The sequence below is a fragment of the Diceros bicornis genome, chromosome 13 (assembly GCF_020826845.1).
Source record: "Diceros bicornis minor isolate mBicDic1 chromosome 13, mDicBic1.mat.cur, whole genome shotgun sequence".
NCBI classification, from domain to species: domain Eukaryota; kingdom Metazoa; phylum Chordata; class Mammalia; order Perissodactyla; family Rhinocerotidae; genus Diceros; species Diceros bicornis.
The window spans coordinates 12,655,330-12,682,223 of record NC_080752.1 but is presented as its reverse complement, the minus strand read 5'-3'; the positions used below and the strand labels follow the sequence as shown (position 1 = coordinate 12,682,223).

The 26,894-nt window shown below is 41.4% G+C and overlaps 1 protein-coding gene across 3 annotated transcripts in view; it reads right to left on the bottom strand.

Moving 5' to 3' along the window:
- Nucleotides 1–26,894, bottom strand: part of ELAVL4 (ELAV like RNA binding protein 4) — an 86,333-nt gene that overhangs the window by 30,793 nt on the left and 28,646 nt on the right. For 2 of the 3 annotated variants that reach the window (XM_058552363.1, XM_058552365.1), the window contains exon 2: nucleotides 20,623–20,863. In XM_058552363.1, the coding sequence (XP_058408346.1) occupies nucleotides 20,623–20,863 (241 nt within the window). Of the gene's footprint in view, nucleotides 1–20,622; nucleotides 20,864–23,695; nucleotides 23,788–26,894 lie in introns of all 3 variants that reach the window. The other variant, XM_058552364.1, reaches the window with a different exon arrangement.

Sequence of the window (26,894 nt, the reverse complement as noted above, 5' to 3'; positions counted from 1 at the left end):
AGATCAGAGGAACAATGAAAACCATTCCTGCCCACCTTTCCACAGAGACTCGAGTTTCCCCGTGCTCTCCCACCCATTCTGTTACACTTGATTCTCACAACAACCCTGTGGGAGAGAGAACCACTATTTAACAGATGTGGAAACTGAAGTGCAGAGAGCACAGTGATCTGCCCTACATTACAGAGCTGGATCTTTGTCTAGATCAGGAGAGGGCAAACTTTTTTATGTACAGGGTGAGGCAGTAAATAGTTCAGGATTGGTGGGTCTTCTGGTTTCTGTCATGAGAACTCTGCCACTGTGGCATGAAAGCAGCCATAGACAATATGTAAACAAATGCGTGTGGCTATGTTCCAATAAAACTTTATTTAGAAAAACAGGCAGTGGGCTCCATTTAGCCTTTGGGCCATAGTTTGCTGACCCCTTGGTCTAGATCTTTTGACTCCAAATCCAGTACCTTTGCCATAACTACAGTTACTCCATTTGAACTAAAATGTTATTGACAACTGTTTTGAGACCCTAAAATACCTCTGAGGCTTTTTTGAATCACCTAAGAAAAACTAAATTATCTTCAATAGTTTGTATTAAGCATTTTTATTGTATTCAAGCTCTAGGAAGTGTCGCCATCATAGCTGACAATAACCCCTCATTTTCCCAGTCATTCTGGATAGAAGTTGTTTTCCCTTGCCTTTGGGGTCCTGGGGGTTATGACAGCAGGACCTCAAATGTGGCATCCTCATGGCTGATGGCAGCAGCAGAGAAGCTGTCCCCTCGCAGGGCTGGCCAGAAAGAACCTCAGCATTTCTGCACTGCCAACCTGCACACCTTGCTCTTTCTTTCTTCAAAAATTGTCATTCTCTAGAAACCTCACAGCTACTTCCCTTATCTGCAAAGCCCCCAAGGGGGCAGCCAGATGGGTTGCTGTTGTTGCTGAAAACTTCTGAGTTGAGTAAGGAATTTTTGTGGGTGTTAGAACCCCTAGCTCAGGCTGAAATTCTGTTCTCAAAGCACATGATAAAATCCCCAGTCACCTCAAGATCACCTGCGTGGCAGTAATCCACAAGCCAGGTTAACCACAGCCAACTCTACATTCCAGGACTTCCTCCCTGCCAGTCCCAAGATGCCTTTCCCTGCTGCCAGCTGCCTCAAATCTACCTGAATACACCCAAAAGAGGGTCAGAGAGAACTGCGGCTGTTACTGCATATATACGTGTGTGTGTGGCTCAAACCGTACTTGCTGTATAACTTTGGCTAGGTCATTTAAGCTTCATCAGCTGGTGCCCTTATCTGGAAAAACAGGGATGATCCCTTATCCTCACAATCAAAGGATCACTGTGAGGATTAACTGGGTTAACACACAGACTAACAGCAGCTACGATTTATTCAGTGCCTGCTTTGTGCCAGGCACAAATGTTAAGTGGCCTACTAACGTTACCTAATTTAATCCTGTATGAAATGGCTACCATCAGGCCCGTTGTGCAGATAAGGAAAATGAGGCTAAGACATGTTAACTAATCTGCCCAAAGTCAACCAGCAAGTAGATTTGATGGCTAGGATTTGAATGAGCCCAGGTCTGTGTGATGTCCCAGCTCATGCTTTCTCCCCACAGGGTTGGGCTCTGTGCAGAGGCACAGCAGAGTGTCTGGCATCAGGTAAGTACTCAAGGGGATGCACACGACCTGAGCCGGGGTCTCTTCCCTGTCTTAACACTAACACTGGCTGGGGATACTCTGAGATTCTGGAGTATCCGTGGCTCTGCTCCCTCCCATCCCACTTCTTGGGTATTTACATAGTGTCGGGCAGTCTGACTCGTGGCTTGTCTTTGGCAAACTCAGTGTTACTAGAGCCAACTAGTCAAAGAATTTATTTGTTTTTTTTTAGTTCACACAATTGCCTCAAACTAAGCATGGTATAAGTCTTGCTGCTCTAAGTGTGGTCCCGGTACCAGCATCACTGGCATCATCTGGGGACTTGTAAGAAATGCAGCTTCAACTTATTGCTATGTGACCCTAGCTAAGTTAAATTAACCTTTCCTCACCTTGGTTTCTGAGAAAACTACACATCTAACCCATAATCACAGGGAAGGGAAGCTCTAATAGGAAAGCTCTCAGAATTTCTTAATATAAGCTATTTCTTCTCATCCCCAACTTTTGCTTTCCTACTTTGCTCTTTTCTGCTGCAGTAATCTCATCTGTAAAATGGACTTAATATTACTTTTTGCATGGAGTTATTAGGAGGATTAGAAGTGATAATGTAATGTAAAGTGCCTGGCATATAACAGATGCTGAACAGATGTTGGTTCCTTCCCTTTCTTCTCCCATGCCCCATTAGATACTGCCTTACACATTGCCTATAAGGATGCTCTCTCCTCAATGAGGCCCCAACCTCCTTGAAGGTAGGGAATGTTTCTGATGTTTTTCTTTTATATTGGAGCACATAATATGCAATAGGCACATAAATTGCACATGTAACTGGCACCTACTACATGCTAGATATTATGATGGGCCCCAAAATGACCAAGAAATTGTTCCTGACTTTAAGGGACTTATCACGTAGAATGGAAAGACAGATGTAAGAATTAATTATAGCTCGGCAAAAATAATAAATTTACCAGAGATTTTTCTTTTAAAGCTATATACAGGAACAGAGAGGAGGTGGAGGAGGTGATTCTGACTGAGCAGAGTAGGGAAGGCTTCCCAGAGGTGGGGGTATTTGAGTTGGGCTTTGAAGAAGGAGTAGAAGTTTGACAAGATTCCCTTATCAAAGGGTTGAGATTCCAACCTGAGGGCTGAATCCAAGCACTATATTAATTTATCCACAGATATTTACTGAGCATCTGGTATGTGCCAGGCATAGTTCCATTCACTGGGAATATAGCAGAGAACAAAAAATACTTGGTTTCTGCCATCACTGAATTTATATTCTGATTGGGGGTGAGGCAGTGAGTTAAGAAACATAAATAAAATATAAAGTTTGACAGATGATGATGAGTTCTAGGAAGAAAATAAAGCAGAGAAGGGGGAAAAGCAGTGTGGGGGGTGGGGTTGCAAATTTTTTAATAGAGTGGTCAGGTAAGGCTGCACTGCTAAGGTGACAGGAGAGGGGACCTGAGGGAAAGGAGGCAGCCAGTCCCCTCTACCTGAGGGAAAGGCATTCCAGAGAGAGGGAATCTCATGTACGAAGGCCCTGAGGTAGATATGCATGATTGACATGTTGGAGCAATGGAACGTCAGGGCAAACCACCATTGCACTCGTCAAATGACCAAAAAAAGGAAAGGGGCACCCCTGACTTCTTCAAGCTGATTCTATGAGTAAGACAATTGCGAAAACCACCCCCACCTCCTCCCCTCAGCCTTGCAGATCAAGTGAACACTCTCAGTGACACACCTTTTCAAAACCATCTCTTAATGTGTTTCTGTTCCCCACTGGACTGGGGAAAACTTGAGGCCAAGATGATATTTTATTCATCTTTGTAACACCAGGACCTACCAAAGGGTCCCTGACATTGTTGGATATCCAGGAAATGTCTGTTGGATGAATGAATGAGTATTATCTATTCATACGCATATTTACATCCTCTTAACCACACTCAATCTCCCATATACCAAACAGAAAGGGACTAGGAAGAGAAGCAAAATCTTTTACCAGGGCCTCATCTGTGTCCAGAGGATGCTGGTAAGAGGTATGGATCCAGACCCCATGAAACATATCTGAAAGGCCTGCAGGCTTTGGTCTGAAGGAGAGAAGACTCCAGAGGTGCTCAAAGCCCCTTCTAATATTTGAAAGGCTATCCTGGGAAGACAGGGGTAGACCTGTTATGTGGGGCCCCAAGGGAGAGAATGAGGATCAGGCAGTAGAAGAAAGTTAGGGAGCAGACTTTTGCCTTGATAAAAGAAAGAACTTTCTAATAATGATTTTATAAGGGTGAGAGCTGCCTTGTGAGGTGGTAAGGGCCCCATGACTAGAAATATGCAAAGAGAGGCCAGATCTACGTTTTATCAGGAGATGCTGCAGCAGTCAGTAAGATGGACCCATAAGATCCCTGAAGTTCTAAATTATATTTACTTTAGACCCAATGCTCACAACCAGTTTCAGTTTATACTGATTTCTGAGAAAATAAAAGTAATAGAGAATATTTATTAAGCATCTACTATGGGCCAAGCACTTTACATATCAATTATTTAAATCTTTACAACCTCTGAAGGGGGCATTTCTATCCCTGTTGTACAGAAGGGGAAACTGAGGCCCAGAAAGTAATAAGTAACATACCCAAGGTTATTTGGCTAGAGAATAGCAGCCAGGCCCATCTGACTCCAGAGCCTGTGCACTTTCTGCTGTGCCCTGTTTTCCTGAATATGTGGTCATTTGTATGCAAAACACCTGCCCTGACACAGCACAGTGTACCTGCGACTTTGAGAGAGCCTGGGTTTTCTAGTCCTATCTCCAAGTCCTCATTCTTTCCATTTAATTCCAATATATACTCCAAAGTATCCCACTCCCATCTTCCAACTTGGTTGTGCCTGTCGAACTGGATCTGGTACATCACAGAATGACAGATGATTGACCTTAGCGTCAATCCTCTTCAAATCACTTCTTGAAGCTGAGGACTAAGGAAGAAGCAAGAAGTTCACAGTCTAGCAGGCAAGTCAGACCTATGAATCAAGAATGATAGTGGAGTATGGGTCAGTGTTATGACAGTGAGAAGGAGAGAGGGCTTTCTGGAGGATATACCTGAGCTGAGACTAATTTGAAAAGATTGATAGGAGATACGTAGGCAATAGACAGAGAAAGGCATTCCAGGAGGAGGGGACAGCATAGGCATCCATCCCTCGAGGAGAGAGGACTGTCACTCAGTTTACAGCCATCACTTCCAGTAGGCCACTGGTTGTTGACATCAACCTGAGCTGTCAATACCGTTTCTAAGTTGAATCTGTGCTCAGATGCATATATGAGATCTCCCCATACCTCTGGTAGAGATTCAGGAATCATTTAGGCATCTGAAATTTTGAGTGTGTCAGCTCTCTGCCAAAAACAAATACTATTAACAAAGACAGGACCCAGCCTTCCTTGTTCTAAATTCCCAAAGTATTTACAATCACATTCAGCTAGTACTTGGTTATTTCCAGAGGCTACATTTTGTCTCCCTATGTAGACGTAATTTCCCAGGGGTTGAGAAGTCATCATGTGACATCAGGATGGAAACAAACAAAGCACTTGGCCCACAGTGGGCATTCAATATAAGCTTGTCGAACTAAATGCATTTCTTAGTGGACCCTAAGTTCCTTAAGGGCAGTGACACAGGTCTTATTAATCTTGGTATGATCAATGTCAGGCACATAGTAGGCTTTCAATAAATCAATGTTGAATAGATGAATGAATGAATTCAATAAGCAAATGAATAGTGACAAAAATAGTTATTTTTTGAGTGCTTATTATGTGCAGTCACTGTACCACATGTTTTGTTTCTTTTTTTCAGCTTTCTTGAGGTATAATTGACAAATAAAATGGTAAGATATTTAAAGTGTACATCGTGATGATTTGACATATACATATATATACACATATATATATGTACACATTTATTTTTTAATTTTTATTTTTTGGTGAGAACATTTGAGTTCTACCTGAGTGCTTTTTTTCTATCATCTCATCTACTCCCCAAAACAATCCTACAAGGTAGGCATTATCACTGCCATTGACAATCAAAGAGACCAACGTCCAGAGGCCTCAGATCCCAAGACCCAAGTCCATCTGGCTCCAAAGCCCATACAGGCTTTTTTTTTTTTTTTTGTGAGGAGGACCAGCCCTGAGCTAACATCCAATGCCAATCCTCCTCTTTTTTGCGGAGGAAGACTGGCCCCGGGCTAACATCTGTGCCCATCTTCCTCTACTTTATATGGGATGCCGCCACAGCACGGCTTAACAAGTGGTGCGTCAGTCCGCGCCCGGGATCCGAACCGGCGAACCCCGGGCCGCCACAGCAGAGCGCGCGCACTTAACCGCTTGCGCCACCGGGCCGGCCCCCACACAGGCTTTTAATAGAGTTTCCTGATTTCAGAGAAGATATCAACCAAACTGTTCAAGTATATGTAAAACAACGCCTCTATTACTGGGGTAACGCACGTGGAAATTCACAGAGAATGTACAATGATTTCCAGCAATCCCCAAGCAAGAGGGACCAGTTACAAAGCTACACTATTCCATAAAGAAAGCCAAGCAACGAATTCTCAAAGGAGTTTTGTTTTGTTTTTAACCTCTTTTGGTTTGTTCTATAAAATAAGTTGCTCCACATGACAGATCTTCAAATATACGTTTCAATAATAAACCTCAATAAATGAAAAAACTGAACTAATCTGAACTCTATTTTTCTTCTGTCTGTTCAGCAAAGAAAGGCGATTCATAAAATAAAAAGCTAGTACCAAGTACTTAGTTTAAAAAAAAAATGAAAGGAAAAAATATTCTAGGTAATGTACCAGAGACAACAGAAGCCTCAGTAACAACCACTTCACCTTCAGCATTTATCACACATAAAGAAGTGTTCAGTCTGATGACCCTGGGGCAATGAAAGATTCTTAATCGAAGCAACGTTAAATTAAATTCTGTTCAGAATATTCTTACAGACAGGAAAGAATAGTCACACATTTAAAAATATTTTTAACAAGAGTTGAAACAAAAAGAGGAGGATTTTGGCAAACTCCCAGGTAGCCAGGCAAATGAACCAGAATTCTTAATTCTTGGTTGGCTTACTCTCACATGAAACAAAAGTCTGGATGTCAGACAGACAAGACTTTCCACCCAGCATGGATGCCAACCAACAGGTGACTCTAGAAATGCAGCTGATGTTAGACGACAATTTGGCAACAAAGGAAGAAGAGGTAGAAAAAGTTATCAGGTTAATACTAATTACATACACTGTAATTAGCCTTTGGGCAAAATGAGACTGTCTGTGGGTGAAGTGTCTGGGAATAAAAGGAATTGCTGTATTTAACATAAGACAATGGCTTCCAAAACTCCCATCGAACATCGTTTTTACAAAGGGCATGTAGAGGCTCCTGATATCATGTTGGGATTTAGATTAAATGAGATAAGTTATGTGAGAGGGCTTGGCACAAGGTAGAGCTTCATAAATATTAACCGAACACAAATCTGTTAAGCCTGCCTTTGTTCAACATAAAAGAAAATTCATGGCTCTCAATGAAGGAGGTGAGATAAATAACTTGTCTGTGCAGAGATAAGTCAGGATGTCAAACATGAGCTGGAGAAGGACTCTGTCTGAGAACCTCTGTCAGTGTGTCATTTCTGAAATAAGAGGGTTCTCTGGCCTTGGACTTGGCACTACTATCTCTGTGAAATGCAGAGGTGAAGACTCCCGTCCCTAATGTCAGGAGTTCACTGATGGTAAAGTACCAGATGTGAAGCTCACCACATGGTCTGATAGCTCAGTTTGGTTCCAACAAATATTAAAAAAGAAGGAAATCCCCCAGATCCATGAAAAAGAAAAGAAACAAGAAACAAAATATGTTTTCCCTTTTCATCACCATTCAGCTTGCAGATAAGAAATAAGACAAAGTAAAGATATAAAAACCCAAGAACAAAAGAACTCATACAGAAATGGGTCTGCAGAGTAGGAATTAAGGAGGGAAGACATCTTCCTTGATGTTTTTAAAAGCTAAGGGCTTCTCAGGGAATGGCTACACCAAGCAAGAATGACCAGCCTCATTACGCTGAGTCAAGTACCTGGGAGAGGGGAAAATGAAGGAGCGCCTGGAAATGTGCGTGAGAATCACAAAAAGTAAACACCTTCTAAGAGCTCAGCTCTTTCAGGCAATGGAAAATGAAATGTCACCTGACGTCAGGAAACCAAACAAACCCATGATTTAAATCATGCCCAGAACATGCTCAGTACTCAGTAATTTTCAACAAAAATGCCTAGTATGTGATGGGACTGTGCTGGTGCTAGCGAGATGGATACATATGGCACCATTTTCTGTTCCTCTTGGGAGACAGTAAGACTGTCCTAGGACACCAAGGCCTCCATGTGCGCACCCATGTGCAGTAGAGGACCCCACCTCTTTCTTAACAAAAGAAATAAAGTCATTAGGTAGGAAATGTCTCGAACTGCCTGCTTCCCTTCTACTTGCAAACTTATCCCTAATGGTGCTCCATTCCTCCCTCTTGGCTTAGAATGTATAGTCCACAAAATGCTAGAGAAACAAGGGTTCTTTGGGTAATGCTACGTATTATACCATTCCTTTTAAGATTTGTAATGCACGTTAGCACAGACTCAGAGAAGTAGTGATAAAAAGAAACCCCTTTTTAACTTTGTTCACTTTAGCTTCCCAAACTCATTTGATCACAGTTTTAAAAAAACATATTACTACTAAACACCTTTGGGAAAGACTTAGATGGGATTCCCAAATGAACGTTACTCTTTGAAACAGGACTGAATAGTGCCTCAGGATATAATTACCCCAAGCCGGGGGTCTGGGCCCCAACTCGGAGCTACAGGTCCTGAGATACCAGAGGGGCCAGCAGAAAAAAGGAAACCAAACCAGAGAATACTTCTAAGGTCTCTTTCCTGTAATAGTCTATGATTCTGTTTCTCAGAACACATTACACAGACTTACTTCTGGGATAATCTAGACAGAGGACAGAGATACATAGTGGGGAGGGGGTCAGACATCTGCAGACATATTTTTATGTCGGTACAAGTCTTGTTCTAGCTTACTATGTGTCAGTAGTCAGCATACAGTGAGCTCAAGAAGTTTCACTAGAAGACCAAAGACCCAAGGAAAAACCAAAACATAACTGCGTGTGGCTGTACAGACATCCAAGCAGGAGCACACATGTGTAGGTGCACACATACAGGCACATATATGCACACTATCTATCCTTAACTAACTAGGCACATGACCCTGGGAGGCAGTATAGGATTGCAGATAAAAAATAGAGGCTTTGGCGTCAAAAAAACATGGGTTCAACTTTGTTCTGCTACTTAGAAGCTGTATGACCTGGCACAAGTTACTTAACATTTCTGAGCCCATTTCTTCACCTGTGAAACAGGGCTAATTATACCTACACACCTCACGGAACTACTGTAAGAATTATATTACTATACGCTATTCTGAGTGTTTTCCATATACTGATGCTCACAATAATTCTATCAATAGCCCTCTTTTACAAATGAGAAAACCAAGGCACAGAGAGGGTAAGAATTTGCCTGTTATACGGCTAGTAAGTGGTGGAGCTGGGATGCAAATGCAGGCCGTCCTGCCTAGCACAGCGCTGGATTATAGTAGGTCCATGATATTCCCCTGGAAGACACAGGCACACATACACAAATACACAAACACCCTATACCTCCTCTTCCTCTCTGGTTTTTAGAATTTGCTGTTTTTGTCATTAGTTTATTACACGGTGCAGCTCGAGTGCAGCATGCAGACACCAGCTTCCCAAACACAAGGATCCTATGTGGCTGCTCAAGGAACAGAAGAACAAATTCCACCCTGAGAAATGTTAGTTCATTCTGAACGATGACTCACAACCGCTATTTTCACAAACAGCCTGCTAATTAAACTTTCTTATGAACTCTGCTAACCAATTTTTCCAATGCATAGAGGAAAAATCATTCATTATAGACCGGAATCCAAAATCTAATATTAACAGCACAAGTAGGATCTGTGGCATTGTAATTTGATCAGCTTGAGCATTAATAACGGTTAGACACTGATGTCTGAGAGAGTTAATCAGCTTTTGCTGAGATGTATGTAGATAACTGAACAAAACATCTGGAAGGCAGACTAGAAAGCAAAGCTAGCTTATCACAGGGGGTTTAGTGTTTGCTTAACCCTCATAAATCCCCTGCTTACAATGTTCTACCTTCTAGGTGACCATAGTAATATCCTGAATTGGTATAGTATTTTAATGACTTACCAGCACATTAGCAGCTTGTCTGACGTCACAACACAAAGTAAGGTGGAAAGAGCCAGTGTTATTATCCCTATTTTATACACCACAATCTGAGGCACAGAATGGTTTGATCCACAAAAAGTTCCACAGCTAGAGCCAGAATGAGAACTTGGTGGATCCTTCCATTTTATGATGTTGCCACTCATAAAAGTGGCCTGATTTTAAAAACAATCTCAGAGATCATCCTGAAATTTTCAAATATTGAACTGAAGGCTTTAATTTACAATCTTCCAGAACCACTAAAACTCTTGTTCATTATTACTGTAGCTATTTCTGCAGCTTACTGGAATATATCCTACACAGCCACGTCCACAACTCAGGATGAAACAGCAAGAACGTGGGGAACCTTCTCTGTGAAGGTCTCTTGTCCCAACTGGCAGCAGCATATGGTCAGACAAATATGGGTGCACAGACGGCTTGGCCACTTGCCAGCTGTCTGACCTCAGGTCAGTCACTTTCAACTCCATAAGCCTTGGTTTCCTCATCTAAAGAATGGGGCCACTGTTACCTCTTGAAGTTGTGGTGAAGATTAAATGAGATGATAAATCTAGAGCGACTGGCATCCAGCAGTGGTTAATAAATGTAAGTTCCCATTCCATTCTCCTCTCTTCTTGTATGCTGTCTCCCACTTCCTACGTGGAACTACATAACCGAGGACTGAATCAGGAACAGATATCCACTTTCCCTTTCCTCTCTCTTTATCCATCTGTTGGCCAGGTAGAACCCTTGGTGAGAAGAGGGAAGGGGTTATGAGATAGAAGGGGCCCCTCCCATTTATAGGTTGCTTTAGTTTACAAGTGCCTTCACATGTGTCACCTGGTTTGAACTCAGTAGTGCCATCTAAAGACAGCAGGGGAAGGATTTATCTTTTTACTATATATCGAGAAAACGGAGGTCCAAGGAGATAACCTGACTTATGTAAAGCCACGCACACACCTATTAAGTGTATGTGTGAGGGGGTGGTTGAGGGATGGCACAGGACTTTCATTGAAGTCTGTCTCACTTCTGCTTAGTTTACTGCACTGTGTCTGGTATTTCTGACGAGGAGGCATTCAGGGTGTGTGTCTGTGTGTGTGTGTGTGTTTTGGGGAGTGTGGAACTCTTGGGTAGTGCTCTATTTCTTTTGTACTTAGAGGGTAGTCTGTCTCACTGGGAAGACTCCACTGACTGGTATGGGGCACTGGGAAGAGAAAAGGTGGCAGAGGACTAGTTCCAGTTTCTAGGGTCAGGACCAGAAAGTGAGAGTGACATTCGACTTTCCTGTTTGTTGTCCAGCTCAGGGTCGTGGGCAATGGGGAACCTGCTAGAACTCACACCAAGAACCCTCGCCAGGAAGACAGAAGCAGAGGACTAAAGTTCCTGCATGCCCAACCTTGGGGTCCAAAGGGAGGGTGAAGACTGAAGAGACTCAGAAGCCAGTAATACTTCAGTTAAGGGCAGCAGGCAAGGGACACCTCCTTTGGCACATTGTTTACACTCTATGTTAATGAAAACAGGGACTCCACTCAGGCAGCTTCTCTGTGTCACTGCCTGCCCTGGCCATAAAAAACAAGTCAATCAATCCAACATGGGTTCAAGTAAAAAAAGATGAAAAAAGGAAAACTCTATGCATGTGATTTCAGGCTTCATATCCCATTCTGTATTACAGCTGGCAACTGTCTGCACAATCAGAGGCCTGTGGGCTAATATGAGTGTGGTGGGAAGGGGGGTGGGGCTGGGATCCTGGTCACCACTTGAGAACAGGATCAAGCTTGTCACCATCTATTTTTCCTTGATGTAAAGAAAATTTAGGCTGGGTGGTCTGTAACTTCTCAGACCAGGCACCATGCCACATTTAATTCATGAATTTTCCTTCTGGTCTCCTTTTACCATTCTACACCGATTTCCCTCTACCTTGCTTTTAAAAAAAAATCTACAGCTCTTTTAATTTTAGCTCTTTTCCATACTACAAGTCAATTCAAATCCTTTTTAGATCAACTGGCATATAAATAAATAGGAAGGCAGAAAAGGAAACAAGCAAAGAAAAGAAAAAAGAGAGGAAGTAAAAGCAAGGAAAATAAGCCAAGTGCTCTTGACTCAAATCTTCTTTGGGCTGCACAGGCCTCATCTGTAAAGTGAGTATGGATACAGCCTATATTGGTGATTTCAACTGGGTCAGAGGAAGGATTGAATACAAAAGCCTTTGGAAACAGACATGAAGGGCGAATATTGGGGATTATTAAGTATATAGTTTATGCTCTTACCACCAATAAAATGATTTAATCTGATTCAAGATGTTTGTGATGAGAAATTCCATTGGCAGCCATAGGAATTAGAGTAATTACCCTATCTAGCTGTGTCCACTCAGTGTTGATGGTGCCTCACATCTCACTAGACGTCCAACTACAAAACAAGGGCCAAGCAGAAAACCAAACTTATAAGTAAGCAAGAAACTGAAGGAGGTAGAAACAGAGTCACTGAGAGAACATGTACCTGATCCCAGTGAGATTAACGATTCTCAAACCATGGACGCCATGGAAAGTTTGCACATTGACCGCCTCCTGTGTTAGGTCAGGTTACTTATTAGCAAAGTAGAAGGAACACAGACTTCGGAGTCCAACAGACTTGAATTCAAATCTCAGTTCCACTGCTTGTTAGCCGTGGCCTTGGATCAATTACTTAACCTCTCTGAGCTGCAGTTATTTCATCAACACAAAGCGAGTACTAACACTTACCCACAGAGTAGGCTTGACTGCTCTATTCACTATCTCTTGAAGATATCTCTGAAGCTTGGCTCAGCTGCTTCCTCTGCATGGGCTGGTCTCCTATCATCTACTCTCTACAAAGTTCAAGGCTCACTCCTATTTGACACTTGCTCTGAGAACTCCAGCCCACTGTCATCTTTTTCTCCTTTGAATGCCCCTAGCTGATGTTTTCTTCATCTTCATTCAGCACAGGCAGAGTGGTAAGGTAACAGAAAGACCATAGGCTTTGCAATCAAACAGATCTAATCCCACTCTCCAGCTAATCCATTCTAAGCCTTGGCTTCCTTATCTGTAAAATGGGATAACATCACTGATCATGCACAGCTGATATAAAGCTTCAATGAGATTTAACATAAATAATTTGCCTGGCACTGTAGCTGATGCATAGTAGGCATTCCATCAAACCTCCAACTTGATAGTATTGTTATGAGTCCTTTCGTGCTATCCTTCCAATGAAATTAATAGGCAGGGTCAGGAAGGGTGAGCTTGGGCCTCGGTGAAAACTAAACAAAACAAAAAACTCTCACAAAACCGCAAAGGTGGACGTGTAGTGATATGCATCGTAAGCAGACCTGACCTGCAGGCTGCAGTAGGGCCCCACAATCTGTCCTGGCTTCCCCCACTCACTGGCCCTGCTAGCAGTAACATATGGGCACAAACTATATCTTACCCTCTTTGGCTTCCTCACAGACCCTGATATAGAATTTAAGAGAAGAGAAGGGAAAGGAATAACATTTATTTGGTCTGAGAGAGCAGACACTAAATAAATACTATTGGCTGATTGAAAATGTTTTACAAACGTAAAAGCCTTATACAAATATATGGTCTCTATCTGAATTTTATCTTCTCTCCAAACTAGACATATATTCTCCCATCAAAGCTCAATTTTGGGACTGTAGAAAAAACGAAAAGGCAACTTAAAAGGTCTTTAGTTCTTATACGGAATAAAGACAGATATAGACTTCATTTGTTAAGAGCAGTAAGAGAGATGTGGAACAGGGGTGGGGGGCAGGTTGAAAAAAGAAATCACTACTACCACACTCACAGAAGACAAGAAAAAAATGAATTTCCCATTAACACATTTCAGAAAGCACTTTCCTCCTACCCTGAAGCTGATGAATTACATTTTAAGATAATGTGTGGAAATTTCAGTTTGACATTACCTTCCTGCTTAGTTCCTAGTCTCAGTCAACCAGGTCAATCTACAGAAAAGGGGAGAGTGAGTGAGTGAGTGTGTGTGTGGGGTGTGTGTATGTGCTGGGGGAAGGAGGAGCAGGGGAGACTGGGTGAACAGGGAATTGGTCTTATGAACCAAACAGTTAGCTAAAGTACAGAAATAGAAAATCCTTAAAATACCCAGGCGTGATTCACATCCTTGTAAAAATCCTTTGAGACATCTCTCCTGGGATATGAGAATACTTTCCTACGGTTATCGGAGTTTGGAAGCAGGGCAGAGCGGTCTGATTTGGAAGGGAAGATGAAGGAAAAGATAGCCAAGGGGCATAGGCAAACCATACCTAATCTGTAATCTTGACTATTGCCATCCTGGGAAAAAAACTGTGTTGAAAGAAGCGGAATGTACCTGCACAAACTAAACCTCACAGCTCCAACTCAACTGCCAACCTGTCCTAATTAGAAAGGGTGGGAGGTCTCTGATTGCCCTTGACGGGCATGTAAGAGGCACAATGATTATGTGGTTTGCTGTTTGCACTTAACTGTGACGTTCTCCAAGTTCCCCTTAATAAGGCAGACCCCTATTCTCCCGTTTTGTAATCCCACTAGGCTGCCAAATCTTCTCCATACCTCAAAATTTTCCATCCACCCTCAACAATAATCAACTCCCCTCCCCAAGTCAACAAATCAAAAATTCTTTTATTCTTCTTTGTGGAATATGTATAAGATGACTGCAGGGCGGTGATAAATAAAATGACAGATGCAAATCTGCCTGATTTTCCTCTGAATTCAGGAGACACATTGTACTGTACCAAGCACATTTTCAAAATCAGCAGCAAAGTGTGCTGATAAATGCTATTTCCTCTACCCTTCCCATCACTAACGAATATCCCTGTGATGTGCATGAAGAAAAGTTCATTTAGCTAATCAATATCTTGGGATTTTCTTGGATATGCATAATTGAGGCTGGGTTTTAACTGTGCTTAAATTTAAAGCAGCATCCATTTCAACACGGTGCTTGCAAAATAAAGAAAAGGCGAAGATAGTGAAGGGTAATTCGTGAAGACAGAAAATCTGAAGCTAAAAACCTCTTCAAGTCCATTCTTCCTTATTCAGGTAAGCAGTGACCTGTTTAATTAAAAAAACCACTGGTATTTCTTATTTTTTAATGCATGGTGTGCAATTTTCCAAAACAAAAGATTTTGAACTCTAATTATGTTTTCTCTGGACTAAAAGTTTTCATTTCCTAAGTAATATAAGCCGAGTTGGTTTGTAAAGGAAAGAAGTTAGTTTAGCATTTTTAGGGAAACTGCCAAAGATAAACTATAAATTGGACAACTCACGAGACAGCCCTGGGTTCAAATTCCAGCACCCATGCTTGGAAGCTAAGTCACCTTGGGCAAATTACTCAATTGTTCGTAAGTTCAAGTTTCTTCATCTGTAAAGTGACTGTCATGAGGATTACATGGAACTCCATCTACTGATCTCAGCACGATGGTTAGCACATAGTAAGTGCTTGATAAACACTGGCTATTATTATGAATCTCCAAGAAATCCCACCTTACTATTTAAATAAGCTACTATATTTAAAGCATTTAATATAGTGCCCAGAACACACATAAGGCACACAAAAGCATACCAAAGCTGTTGCTATTATTTTTATTTGTTTTTGCTGGGTGCTGTAAGAAATTATGCCAATAAACTCTCCTTAGGGCTGAATTCACATTTCAGGAGTCAATTCAAAGCACTTTCATATTTTAGGATTTTTTCAGAGCTTTGTATTGTTTATAAAGTTATCTCAGAACTAAAACTCAATCAAATTCCCATATTGTCCCTATAAATCCAGTTCCTTGAAAGTACACAAGGTAACATAAAGCAATCCACAACCCTCCCTCCCCTCTCCCTCTTCAACCCAAGAGCCTGTATCCCATGTAATGCCTCCTGGCCTCGATGCTCTAATAGACACTCCCTGCCCTGCGGCAGTCCCTGTCCCACATCTCACCCATGGAGAGGGACACACAGGATTATCTAAGAAAGAACAGAAGTTAGCCGGTGCCACCGAATCAAAACTGAGTTGGTTCCTCTAATTAGAGATGTGACTCCAGATACAAAGCTGGTGGCAAAGTATTCACCCTGATGTCCACAGTAGTGAAGGGTCTTTTTTGCCTTGTTCTGCTTTTTCCACTGAATGATAATATTAATGGAGCCAAAGACATGTGTTATAGAGGAAGAAATGAAGAGATGGATTAGAGATGGGGCTTAGGAAATGTTGTCTTTGTCCGTTGGGGTGAAACTCTAACTGACTTAATTTTTTGGTATGTGTAACTTCATTTCGCAATGCTGCTTCATATTAGACTACTGCTTCCAAAGAGTCCGGCCCAGCTTTACTGCCTTTGTTTAAAGCATAGAGGAATAAAAAAGGATTTTGTTCTTAGACTGGAATTTTAGCTCAATTCCTTTGCTTTCTTTCCCTCTGCCTAAAGCCTAACCCCTAAATCCTCACATCTTTCAAACCTCCCTCAATAGCTCCAGCTAACACAGACCCCACCATTTTCCAACCATCCACAGCCTTTAAAGTCTGTTCCATACACCGGTCACTCCATATATTCAGTTTTATAATCCATAATGTTCAGTTTGGACCACCCTGTCCTCAACCTCCCGCCCTCCCCTTCAGAGTTCTCACTTGCCTGAAATGGATAGAAAATTATTCTTAAAAACTACACTGCATGGGCACACAGAGAGTGACATCAAGTAAAAATATAATTCTTTTTTATCCCTTTGATGCCAATAATCACACAATCCAGATAGGCAGATAAAAACTGCTTGTTGTTGTACAATGATTTATTTCTGGGGATTTTTCTTTGTTACTTCTTTTTTTCCTTTCTCTATTCCTTTTGGAGAGGGGTGATAATAAGGTAGACAGTTATAAAAATGCAATTTAACATTCCAGTTCTGCTGGCGTTAAGACATACCCTGAGCCACCTAACTCTATCCTGGCTAAGACATATGTTTCCTCCCCTAAAATACTGATCAGCTAGGAACCTGGATTCAATAATGGAGTCTCAAAGCCTGAAAAACAAAAAGGCAACAAAATAAAAAATAAGAAACGACTTCAATTCTCTGCAGTCCATGGGATTAATATAATTTCTACCAGGGGTTTGGTGTTCTTTGCCTGAGTTTCTAGGTTGCACAGATCCTTGTGGGTCACATGCCACTTACCTTTCTCTCCAGCAGCAGAGGCTGCAGGTGGATAAAGGAGAAAAATAAAAGACATGGCTTCCAGTGCCATCCACGGCTGTACACAAAAGCAACTTGGGACACACATTTTCTCTCCCTGGTACCTAGATTATCCTGAAGAAAATCTAATATCTCTGAGAAGATAAGTAACAGAGATGTGCAAAAGCACTGTAAGGGAATCTTAAACCTGGCTCTTTCAGTATATTTGGCTCCACTCTGAAGGCTGAGCTGTATCCCAGAGGATGATAAATATTGTTATCTTTGCCTCCCGTAATACACAGGAGTCTTGTTTAAAGCCATGGTGCGTTAGATTGACTCTCGAGGGTGGCCAGCAACCGTTACTCAGAGGAACACAATGTTTCACTGGGTTAGGGGGTGAAGGTGAGGCGGGGATCTTCACTTAACACAGGCAGGGGTATCCTGCACATGCTTCTGCATAAGATCACGCTTTTGGAAATGGAGGGTGAATTCCAGCTCCACCACCTGCTAATAACTGTGCTGCCGGGGAAAGTTACTCAACCTCACTAAGCTTCTGCGTCCTCATCTAAGAAAATGGAGGCTCTTCTCAGTGTTAAATGCAAAAAGGTATGTCCAGTGCTTAGCAAGAACCTGGCATAGAGTAAGTACTTGATCAGTGATGGCAATTATGTCCTGAGCACCACCACACTTACATCCATGCCCAAATTTCCTCTGTGTGTTCTCAAATGGAGAATTCATTGACAACCCACAGCCAGGAGTCAATCTAACCTACCGGCAATACCATCAACACAGTCTCTCTCTCTCTCCTCTCTTAATTTTATAAGCCAGAATCTTCTAAGGGAATCTATTATATTCTCTTAGGGAGTGGTTTGGGCTGGAAAATCTTAATCTTGAATTCTTATCTCTTTGCCACTTCCCACCCCCAATCCTCCCACTGGATATTTAGAACTCCTTGTAAACTTCACAGGATTGAGATGCATTGAGATCTGTAGGAGGTGTTAGAGGAAAAGTGGGGACTGGGATGTTAAAAATCAGGGCAACAAAAATACCTATGATGTCATTTACCCTGACTTCTGAACCACCAGCAGCAGCCTTTCAAGTTGCCTGGTGTGATACTTCACCTCTCCCAGCCTGTGTTATCACTTAACCCCAAATGTAGACCTCCGAGGGTCTTCCATTAGAGCGAGTCTCACTCCTTCTCCACCTCCCCACAGCCCTCTCCTCCCTCTTTCTCTGACTTTTAGCGTAGCCAATTAAACCTGAACAACGGGTGGATGGAGGAAATATGCTGCATCTGTGGAATGGTACAGCAGGGACCAGTTTCACTGTTAATTTAAAATGCTAGAATTAATTAGGTAGTGTAAATGAAGAATTTAATAAGCACTCTTTACAACCACAAGTTGTACTTTTATTAAACACTGCTACCAAATGAGGGCAAATACCTCTGGTCTCTCTATATTTCCTTGCCTCATTCCCATAAGTTCTCTGCGAATAAAATTCTTTTTTTTTTTGCCTGAATTTAAAAAAATGCATAATTATAAATTTATGCCTGAATTGTATTTCTGCTTTCAACCCATGAGCTTCTTCTTTAAGCTCAGATGCTACTGTATGTCTCTGCTTGTGCTGGAGAGGGTGCTAAACAAACCAAAGTTGACAATTTTGGTTTTGTATACCAAATTAAAGGCTGTCTTCGAAGCTGTCACTCCTATTCAAATCCACTCGGTGAACTACCAAATTAGCATTCTTACAGTAAAGGAATCTGCTTGTTTAAACATGTGTCTTTAGAAAACAAGGAACAACACCATGAATCAGTACTTCTCAAAAACCTCACTACAGTTCTAAAGGAACTCTTTTGAAAAGGTGATTAATAACATTCACTAATATAGCTGGCAGAGTCCCTATTTAGAAGGTAAGGCTACACCAAAAATACATTTTCTATATAGAAGTGGGTGGAAGAATCATATGGTTAACTGGTTTTAATTTGGTTTAAATTATCATCCTATTATATAAAGATTATCCAGTAATCTAAACATTGGCTTTCCGAGAGCACAGGCAATTCCGTTAAAGGATGGATGATCAGTGCTCTGGGACAAGATCATGCAAGTCCTGGCTCTATTTGGAGACCTTGTTAAAATTTCTCCATTCTAGCCACTCTCCTTGAAACATACTAACTGTATCTATAATAATATCCCCCAATTATTGAGAGAGTGCTCTGCAATAGGCTTTGTGCTAGGCAGTATATATCTAGTCTTTCATTTAGTCCTCACAATAAGCCCTTTGAGAGAAGCATTATTTTCCAATTTTACAGATGAGGAAATTATGTTTGGAGGGGTATGTGATATATTTTCAACAGTTATTTTAGTTTGATGATTTTGCAAAGTACTTCATTTATGTAGGGGACAAAGTTACAAGTGAATTAGGAGAACTGGAGAATCTATATAGCCACATGCGTGCACACATATACACTGGATTCTCTGATTTAAAGTCAAGAAGACGTATTCCCTAGTTTAATCATACCATTTGCTTTTTCTTATATAAACCAGTTGCTCATCAATTAAACTATCCAGAGAAAGGGATACAAAAGTCAACACTCAAAAATGACAAATTCTCAAAGTTGAGTGTGAATGAAGAATAGAAGCGTGGCGTCAGAGCGCAGCAGCCTCACTGCTGTCATGACGTAGCCCGGTATTTTTCTAAGAAAATATTCTCACTTCCAAAAAGATTACAGGGAAACTTCCTATCAAACAATTATAGTGTCCACGTCTGGCAAATATTAGATCCTCGATGAATGGCTGTCAATTAGGAAAAAATCAGAACATAAAAATCTCAAGTATTGAAGTTGTATAGGGTATTGTTTCACTTTCAAGTAAAAAGTCTCTGACTTCTCAAAGAGTATCTTCAAAACAAACAAATAAGTAAAATAAAGTAAAATATCTCAAATGCAGGTCTTCATTAAGCATCTCCCTCCTACGGCAGAGTAGTTTTATTCCAGAATAATCTGCTATCTTTAGGGCCTATTTCTCCCCAGGGACAATGGGCAGTTGTGACATCCTTTCCCAAGTCCACAATGGCCCCCTTTAAAACACTGTCTCAGACACATGGGAGAACACTGGACACACACAAACCAAATGTTTGAGATGAAAGGAATAAACAGATAAAAACTAGCAGGGAGTATATGGGAGGGCAGAGGGCAGAACTGAGAACTAAAGAACAAGGGGAAAGGGTGGCTGTGATTGAGAAGAAAAGAAGATAAAACCAAAAGATTATTTCATATAAAGGAAAGCTGAGGAAGCTCCAAAATCTGCTTCTGCTTCCCAGTCCTAGCAATCTGCAATAAGGTTTTACGCAGTGTACACACAACCATGAGTTTACGACTGTGTACCCACACCCTCACTGAATGCAGGATACACTCTGCAGACACTTGGATGCATCACCATGCATGGGCATTTCCGCTAAGGTATGCAAAGCTAATGCAACAACGCAGCTGCAAATCCCAAGCCTAGAATATTGAAGAAGAGCATACCTGTAATTTTGTCTCTCACGAGTTTGCAGGATTCTATTTCACCAATGCTCCCAAAGAGACTCCTGAATTCCTCTTGGGTCATATTCTGGGGTAAATAGTTGACTATGAGGTTGGTTTTGCTGTCATCTGTGGCCGCCCCTGTCTGCATGGGAGAAGGACAGTTTCTATTGTTGCTGGAGGGTCCATTGCTTGTATTGGATGTCGGGCCATTTGACACCTGAGGCTCCATGGTGCTAATTATCTAAATAAAAATAAGAATAATAAAAATAAGCCTTTTGAAATCTCAAAGACACAAAGTATCTTTCAAGATTTTATTTTATTTTATTTTTTGAAAAGAAAGAGAACAAGATAAAGCAAGGTGGGGCAAAAGAGACTGGGTTGTAAACACAGCCAATTTAGAAGCATGTTTTTAACCAAAATGTTAAACTCCCCTTGCTATTTTTAGGCCAGCCCATAGATTTTGAACACAGACTAGAATGCAGTGGGAACTCTCCCATTATTTTGTTAATGAAAAGCTAATTCCTGTTTTCATTACACAATCACTCTCAGAAATGTATACTTAAGCCACACCAAATTATAATTAAAATGTAAAGTAATAATGATGATTAAAATTATAGTTCCATTAAAGCTGAAAAAGCTAAATATAGAGGGCTATGCTCACAAGATCAAATACAGTACCTGTTTATTAACTATCTCACAAAGTAAAATGACATTAAATTAAGTGGGGCCGTTCCATACGGGAAGAGTTTAGGTTTTCACTGATGCTTAATCACTGATCAGACTTCAGATTTCATAAGCGCATGCTGGGGAGCTACAAAGTCTTCTCATGATTTTTATCCCCTGCCACTCTGTTACTGTTTCTCCTGGACCTCTAATAAAATTAAAAACATGAAGGAAAAGTTCTCTCTAGTTCTCTACCTCAGGTCCAGCACAGTCTGAGGCTGTCCTCTCACACATTACCCAAAAGGGACTTTCTCTGGATTTAAATAGTTAATTAAACAAAGACTTCCACGAATGTGTGAACTGTTCTAGGCAGGATGCACGGGAATAAAGAGATGAATAAGTCTTAGTCTCCACCTTCAAGGAGCCTACAGTCTTTAGAGGACACAGACCGGCAAACAGTTTACAATAGGACAACAGGCATGTAGTGCAGCAGGCACGATTAACCCTGCTTATAAGACAGGGCGATTGGGGAAAGGACGGAGAAGATGATGCTAGGATAAGGTTTTACATGAAAAATGGGTTTAAGCTCATGGAACCAGGTCATAAAGATGTCCTGTATAGTATGACAAACATGGAGAATCACAAAATTGCACAACCAGAAGGCACTTAAGGGAATAAAATCTAGTTCAAAATTCTCATGTTTGAGATGAATTCCAGAGACATCCAACAACTTCTTTGTCATCACAGGAAAGTAGGGCAGAGTCTGGGCCTGAACTTAGTTTTCCTGGCCCCAAATGCAGCTAATCTGTCCCATTTTTCTATTCTATCCTCTCACTATCCCTTACTCGTCCTTCATCATATGGGCTTCTGTCTCCTCTGAAATCCCTGGAAATGGAATCATGCTCTGCCATTCACTAGCTGTGTGACCTTGGGTAAGGGACTTAAACTCTAGGAGCCTTGGTTTTCCTCACTTGAAAAACAGCAACAATGCCACCTGCCTTGCAAGGTGGTAAGAAGGATCTGGTGACATCATGTATGTAAAGCGCCTGAATAGTGGTAGGAACATAACCACAACTATTGATATTTATTAAAGTCACTCTGACGCCAATCACCTGGATGTGACGTCTCTCACTGACTCCTCACAAGAAGGCAATGAGGCATACTCTAATATCCTCCACATTTTATAGATGAAGAAACCAAGGCTTAACAGATATCTGATAACTAGTAACTTCCATTATTATTACCATTTTGCTGCTCAGAGAATTTTGGGGGGATAAGCATTTTCATATAATATACATGTAATAAAGTGTACAGATCTTAAGGGTACAACCCAAAGAATGTTTACAAAGTGAACACAACTCACACTTGAATAATCACCTTTCAGATCTCGATATAGAACACGACTAGCATCCCAGAAGCCTTTCTTGTGTCCCCCGTCATTCACACCACACCAAAGGTAACCACTATTCTGACTTTTGATCCATAGATTTATCTGTTTTTGAACTTTATATACACAGAATCACACAATACGCACTATTTTATGTCTTTTCACACATTATGTCTGCGTATCAACCATGTTGTTACATGTGGTGGTAGGTTGATCTTTTCCATTGCTGTAGAAAATTCCATTATATGAAAATATCACATTTTATTTCTCTCTTCTACTGCTGATGAACATTTCGGTTGTTTCCAGTTTTTAGGTATTATAGCTAATGCTGCTATGAGCATTATGTACATGTCTTTTGGTGTACATATACACACATCTCTGCTGGGAATATTCCCGAGAGTCTCTTTTTTGGGTTATAGGATATATGTATGGTCAACTTTGACAGATACTGTCAATAGTTTTTCTAAGTGGTTATACCAATTTACACTCCCACCAGCAGAGTATGGAAGTTCCTGTTGCTGTACATCCTCATCAGCATTCAGAGACTTTTTGTTTTTGTTTTGTTTTTCACTTATTTTCTCATCTAAAGCAGAGTAGTATAGTAAAAATGGAATGAGCTTTTAGTGAAGGCTGACTTAGAATTCTAGTTCTACCACTCACTAGCTGTGTGATCTCAGGAAGTTACTTTAACACTCAGCTTCAGTTTCCTCTTTGTAAACTGGAATAAAGCCTACCATGCAGGGTTATCTTCAGAATGAGCATATATATATTTATCATATATATTATTACATATGATATTTATTATATATTAATATATTTATTAAGTGCTTAGAACATAAAGTGCCTAGAGGTATCATAACTATTATTTCTCATCAAGCCCTACACAGGTGAGTGTTACTCTAATTGTTTCTTCTTCTGATGATCACAAATGGGAAATGAAACCAAAAGGAAAAAAGAAGTCTCAAGAGAAGTCAGGGAAATAAGGCAGATGGAGGAAGGCGGGGAGCTTCTAAGATTCTTTACCGTCATGTAAGTAACTTAAGTGGCTCCACTTAGCAAATCACCAGAACTTTCTTCTTGGCTTCAGGTCAACTGTGGGATTCTGGAAGGCTGGTCTAGACAGCAAGGAGAAAGCAAAAAGCTTCTGAGAAAAATCCTAAATCAAGCTCTCCTCAGCACTGATAGAAAATACATGGAGCAAAGCCTATTCAGCTGCTCTGCCCTGAGGCAAGGGTCCAGGAAAACGGAGGGAGATGTGCCCAGGGAGGGGTCATGCTAATGGAGATGATGTTGTTGAGCATCATCACAACTCCTGGCTGGGAGGCAGGTTTCTGCTCTGCCAAGCCGTCGCGCCTCCAGGGTCTGTGCAGTGCCTCCATTTGCTGTTGTCTCACTGCTTCCCTGAGTCAGATGTCCAGGCAACAAACACAAGGAGCACTGCCAACTCAATAAGGAACTTGAAAAACAGAACTTATCCATTTCAGGAGGCTCAGCTGGCAGAACCACAGAGCTGCCCAACTACTACATTTTGATTTAATAGCAAAAAAGCCAGTCCCACAATCTATAGAACACCTTCCCTGCTCTCCACCTTTCTCAGGTTACCATTCTCACAGCTTCCCCACAGACACCTAGAAAATATCCAGCACCAAGGCAGCTTTTTCAGTGCTAATGATCGAGTACAAAGAAGAACATAAGTCATACCTAAGCATGCTGAAATTCTGTGGGACCAAGACTGTTAAAGGTCACCTGACAGCCAGGTTCATCTTTTGTTCACTGGATGCTGGTCTCACAGATACGTGTGAAAGCCAGCACCTCTCCACATGAACATTTCACAGGTCTCCCTGCTCCAGAAAGGCTTAGAAGCATCAAGCCTGCAGCAAAGTAATTTCAGTTCCCCAGTCAGCTTTCTGGATCTCCTTACGTCCTATGTGGATTTCCTAATTTATGCTGACTCCTGGAGTTGAGCTCTATCTGTAGCTCAGAAAATCCTAATTGGGTCCAAACCTTCTATAAGGAGCCATGAGACGCAATGTTCAGTACTGAGCTGCTTCAACTGACTAAACCTATAAGTTATGTCAAGTCATTCTTGTCTGATGGAGATGGAGCTCTCTTTGCTCTGTGCACACAACTAAAGTTATCCTTTTGTGTATTCAGAAAGAACTGATGAAGATACACACATGCACACACACGGAATTTTCTCAATAAAAATGTACAGTCTGAAAGCTGAGAAACATTTGCAAATGTGTTAACATACATCATGTAATAAGACCCCTCACTGGTCTTAATGATGCATTCCAGGATGCAAGACAGGCTTAAAAAAGAATCAGAAATGTAAAATGTCAGAATCATATCTGACATAGAAGTGAACCAAGAGGATTTTAAAACACTACTTGGAAAACAAGAGAGGTTGCCAAGACATAAAGATATTGAACCCAAGAATATGAAACTACAGCATTTTAAGGTTACATGATAGATCTTAAAGAGAGGACATCTCTAATCTCTACTTGGGAATCAGACCAGAGGTAGACATGTGTTGGTAGGAAGCACAGAGGCTGGCTTGGCAAAATCAGCATTGCTTCCCCAGGCTAAGGCCTTTAGTATTCTAACAGTGCAATTTTCATTGCAAATAAATATATCAGTTACTCAAGTTTTGATATGTACTTTAATGAAACATTCTGTGTGGGTCTCACAGCCAACTTTGCAGCTGACCAGGTTCCAAACCCCTGACTTGCCCTTCTTTCCTCTTCTGAATGGCAATAATGAACAGGGTTACAGTCAGCATCCAGGATAGAGCACTGAGGAGGTTCAGTTGACTCCAAATTCTAATGGTTGCACAAAGCACTGCATTAAGTCTTTTATGTTGCCGTGATATATTTTAAGAAACATTATACAGGCAGAAAATTTCATGGATAAACTATTAAAGCAGAGCACAATAATGTAGGCACTCAAATCCTGTCACTGTAAATGTCGATGGTTTGAATGACTAATTACTCACACTCAACGCATTAACCTCACCCCTCCCACCACTCTTTTCTGCAAAACATACAACAAAAGCAAGAGGGAAGACCTCAGACATGCAGCTGCTGGATCATCACCCAGGGTCGTTTATCTCTCTGCGGAGGGGAGGTAAAAAGCAGAGGCTGGGCCAGCCTCTTTCTCAGGGTACTCCTGAAAAAAAGGGCCAACCCTCTCTGCCCTTCATTGCATCTCCCTCGCCACCATCCTGAGTCCTTCCCTGTGGTGCTAACTACCTGTTCAATCACATCTCTCACTATGGTCTACCCCACGTATCTGTAACACTACTTTCTGGACATGCCAGGTCACATTCACATAGAAAAGGGTTTGTTTCCATTATGGCTAGATCTAGGTATGTTAGATGAACAGAGATGGAGCCCTGGAGTGCCAGAGACACAAGGAGCTGGCCCTTCACTGAGCTCACGGTGTGGATGCATGACAGATATCAGAAAACATTAGGGACCACAGAGCCCAACGCCATGATCTTAATGATGAGGAAACTGAGGACAAGAAAGTGGAAATGACTTGCCCAAGGTCACACTGCTAGTCAGAGGCAGAGATGGACTTGAGCCCAGGTCTACAGACTACCTCACTTGAGTACTCTTGCGACAATGCAGACATGGCCATTTGGGTGAGGTTTACTTCTCCTTCTTTTCGGGGAGCGGGTGAAGGGTGGCCATATCACAGAAATGTACTTGAACAGAGGTATGGAGATGTGTCTTCCTCTATACTTTTCTGAGTATAGCACTTTACAGTTCACAAAGAATGGCAACCTGAACTCTGAGCTCCGTGGCACACACACCACATCTGTTTTGTTTATTATAGTATCTCCTGCGTGTGGAACAGGGCCTGACAATTGGTAGGTTCTGGATAAAGGACTACAGAATGAATGAAAATCCTTGCATGTCCAATAATTCACTAGCTCCCTCAAACAACCCTGTAAAGTACAAGCCAACAAGGTATTAATGTCATCCTCATTTTACATATAACAAAAGAGGACAGAACACATATCGAGTACCTATTATATGTGAGGCATACATTTAGATATTATTGCAAATGCAGATTTAAGAGGCATTCATTCAAGCAGGAGGGCTCAATCTTTGGCTGACATGGACACCCAAGAGAACCTGCTAAATGCTTGTGCCCTATATCCCCAGAAAAATGTACACACACACACACAACATTTTACGTACACTAAAGCCAATCC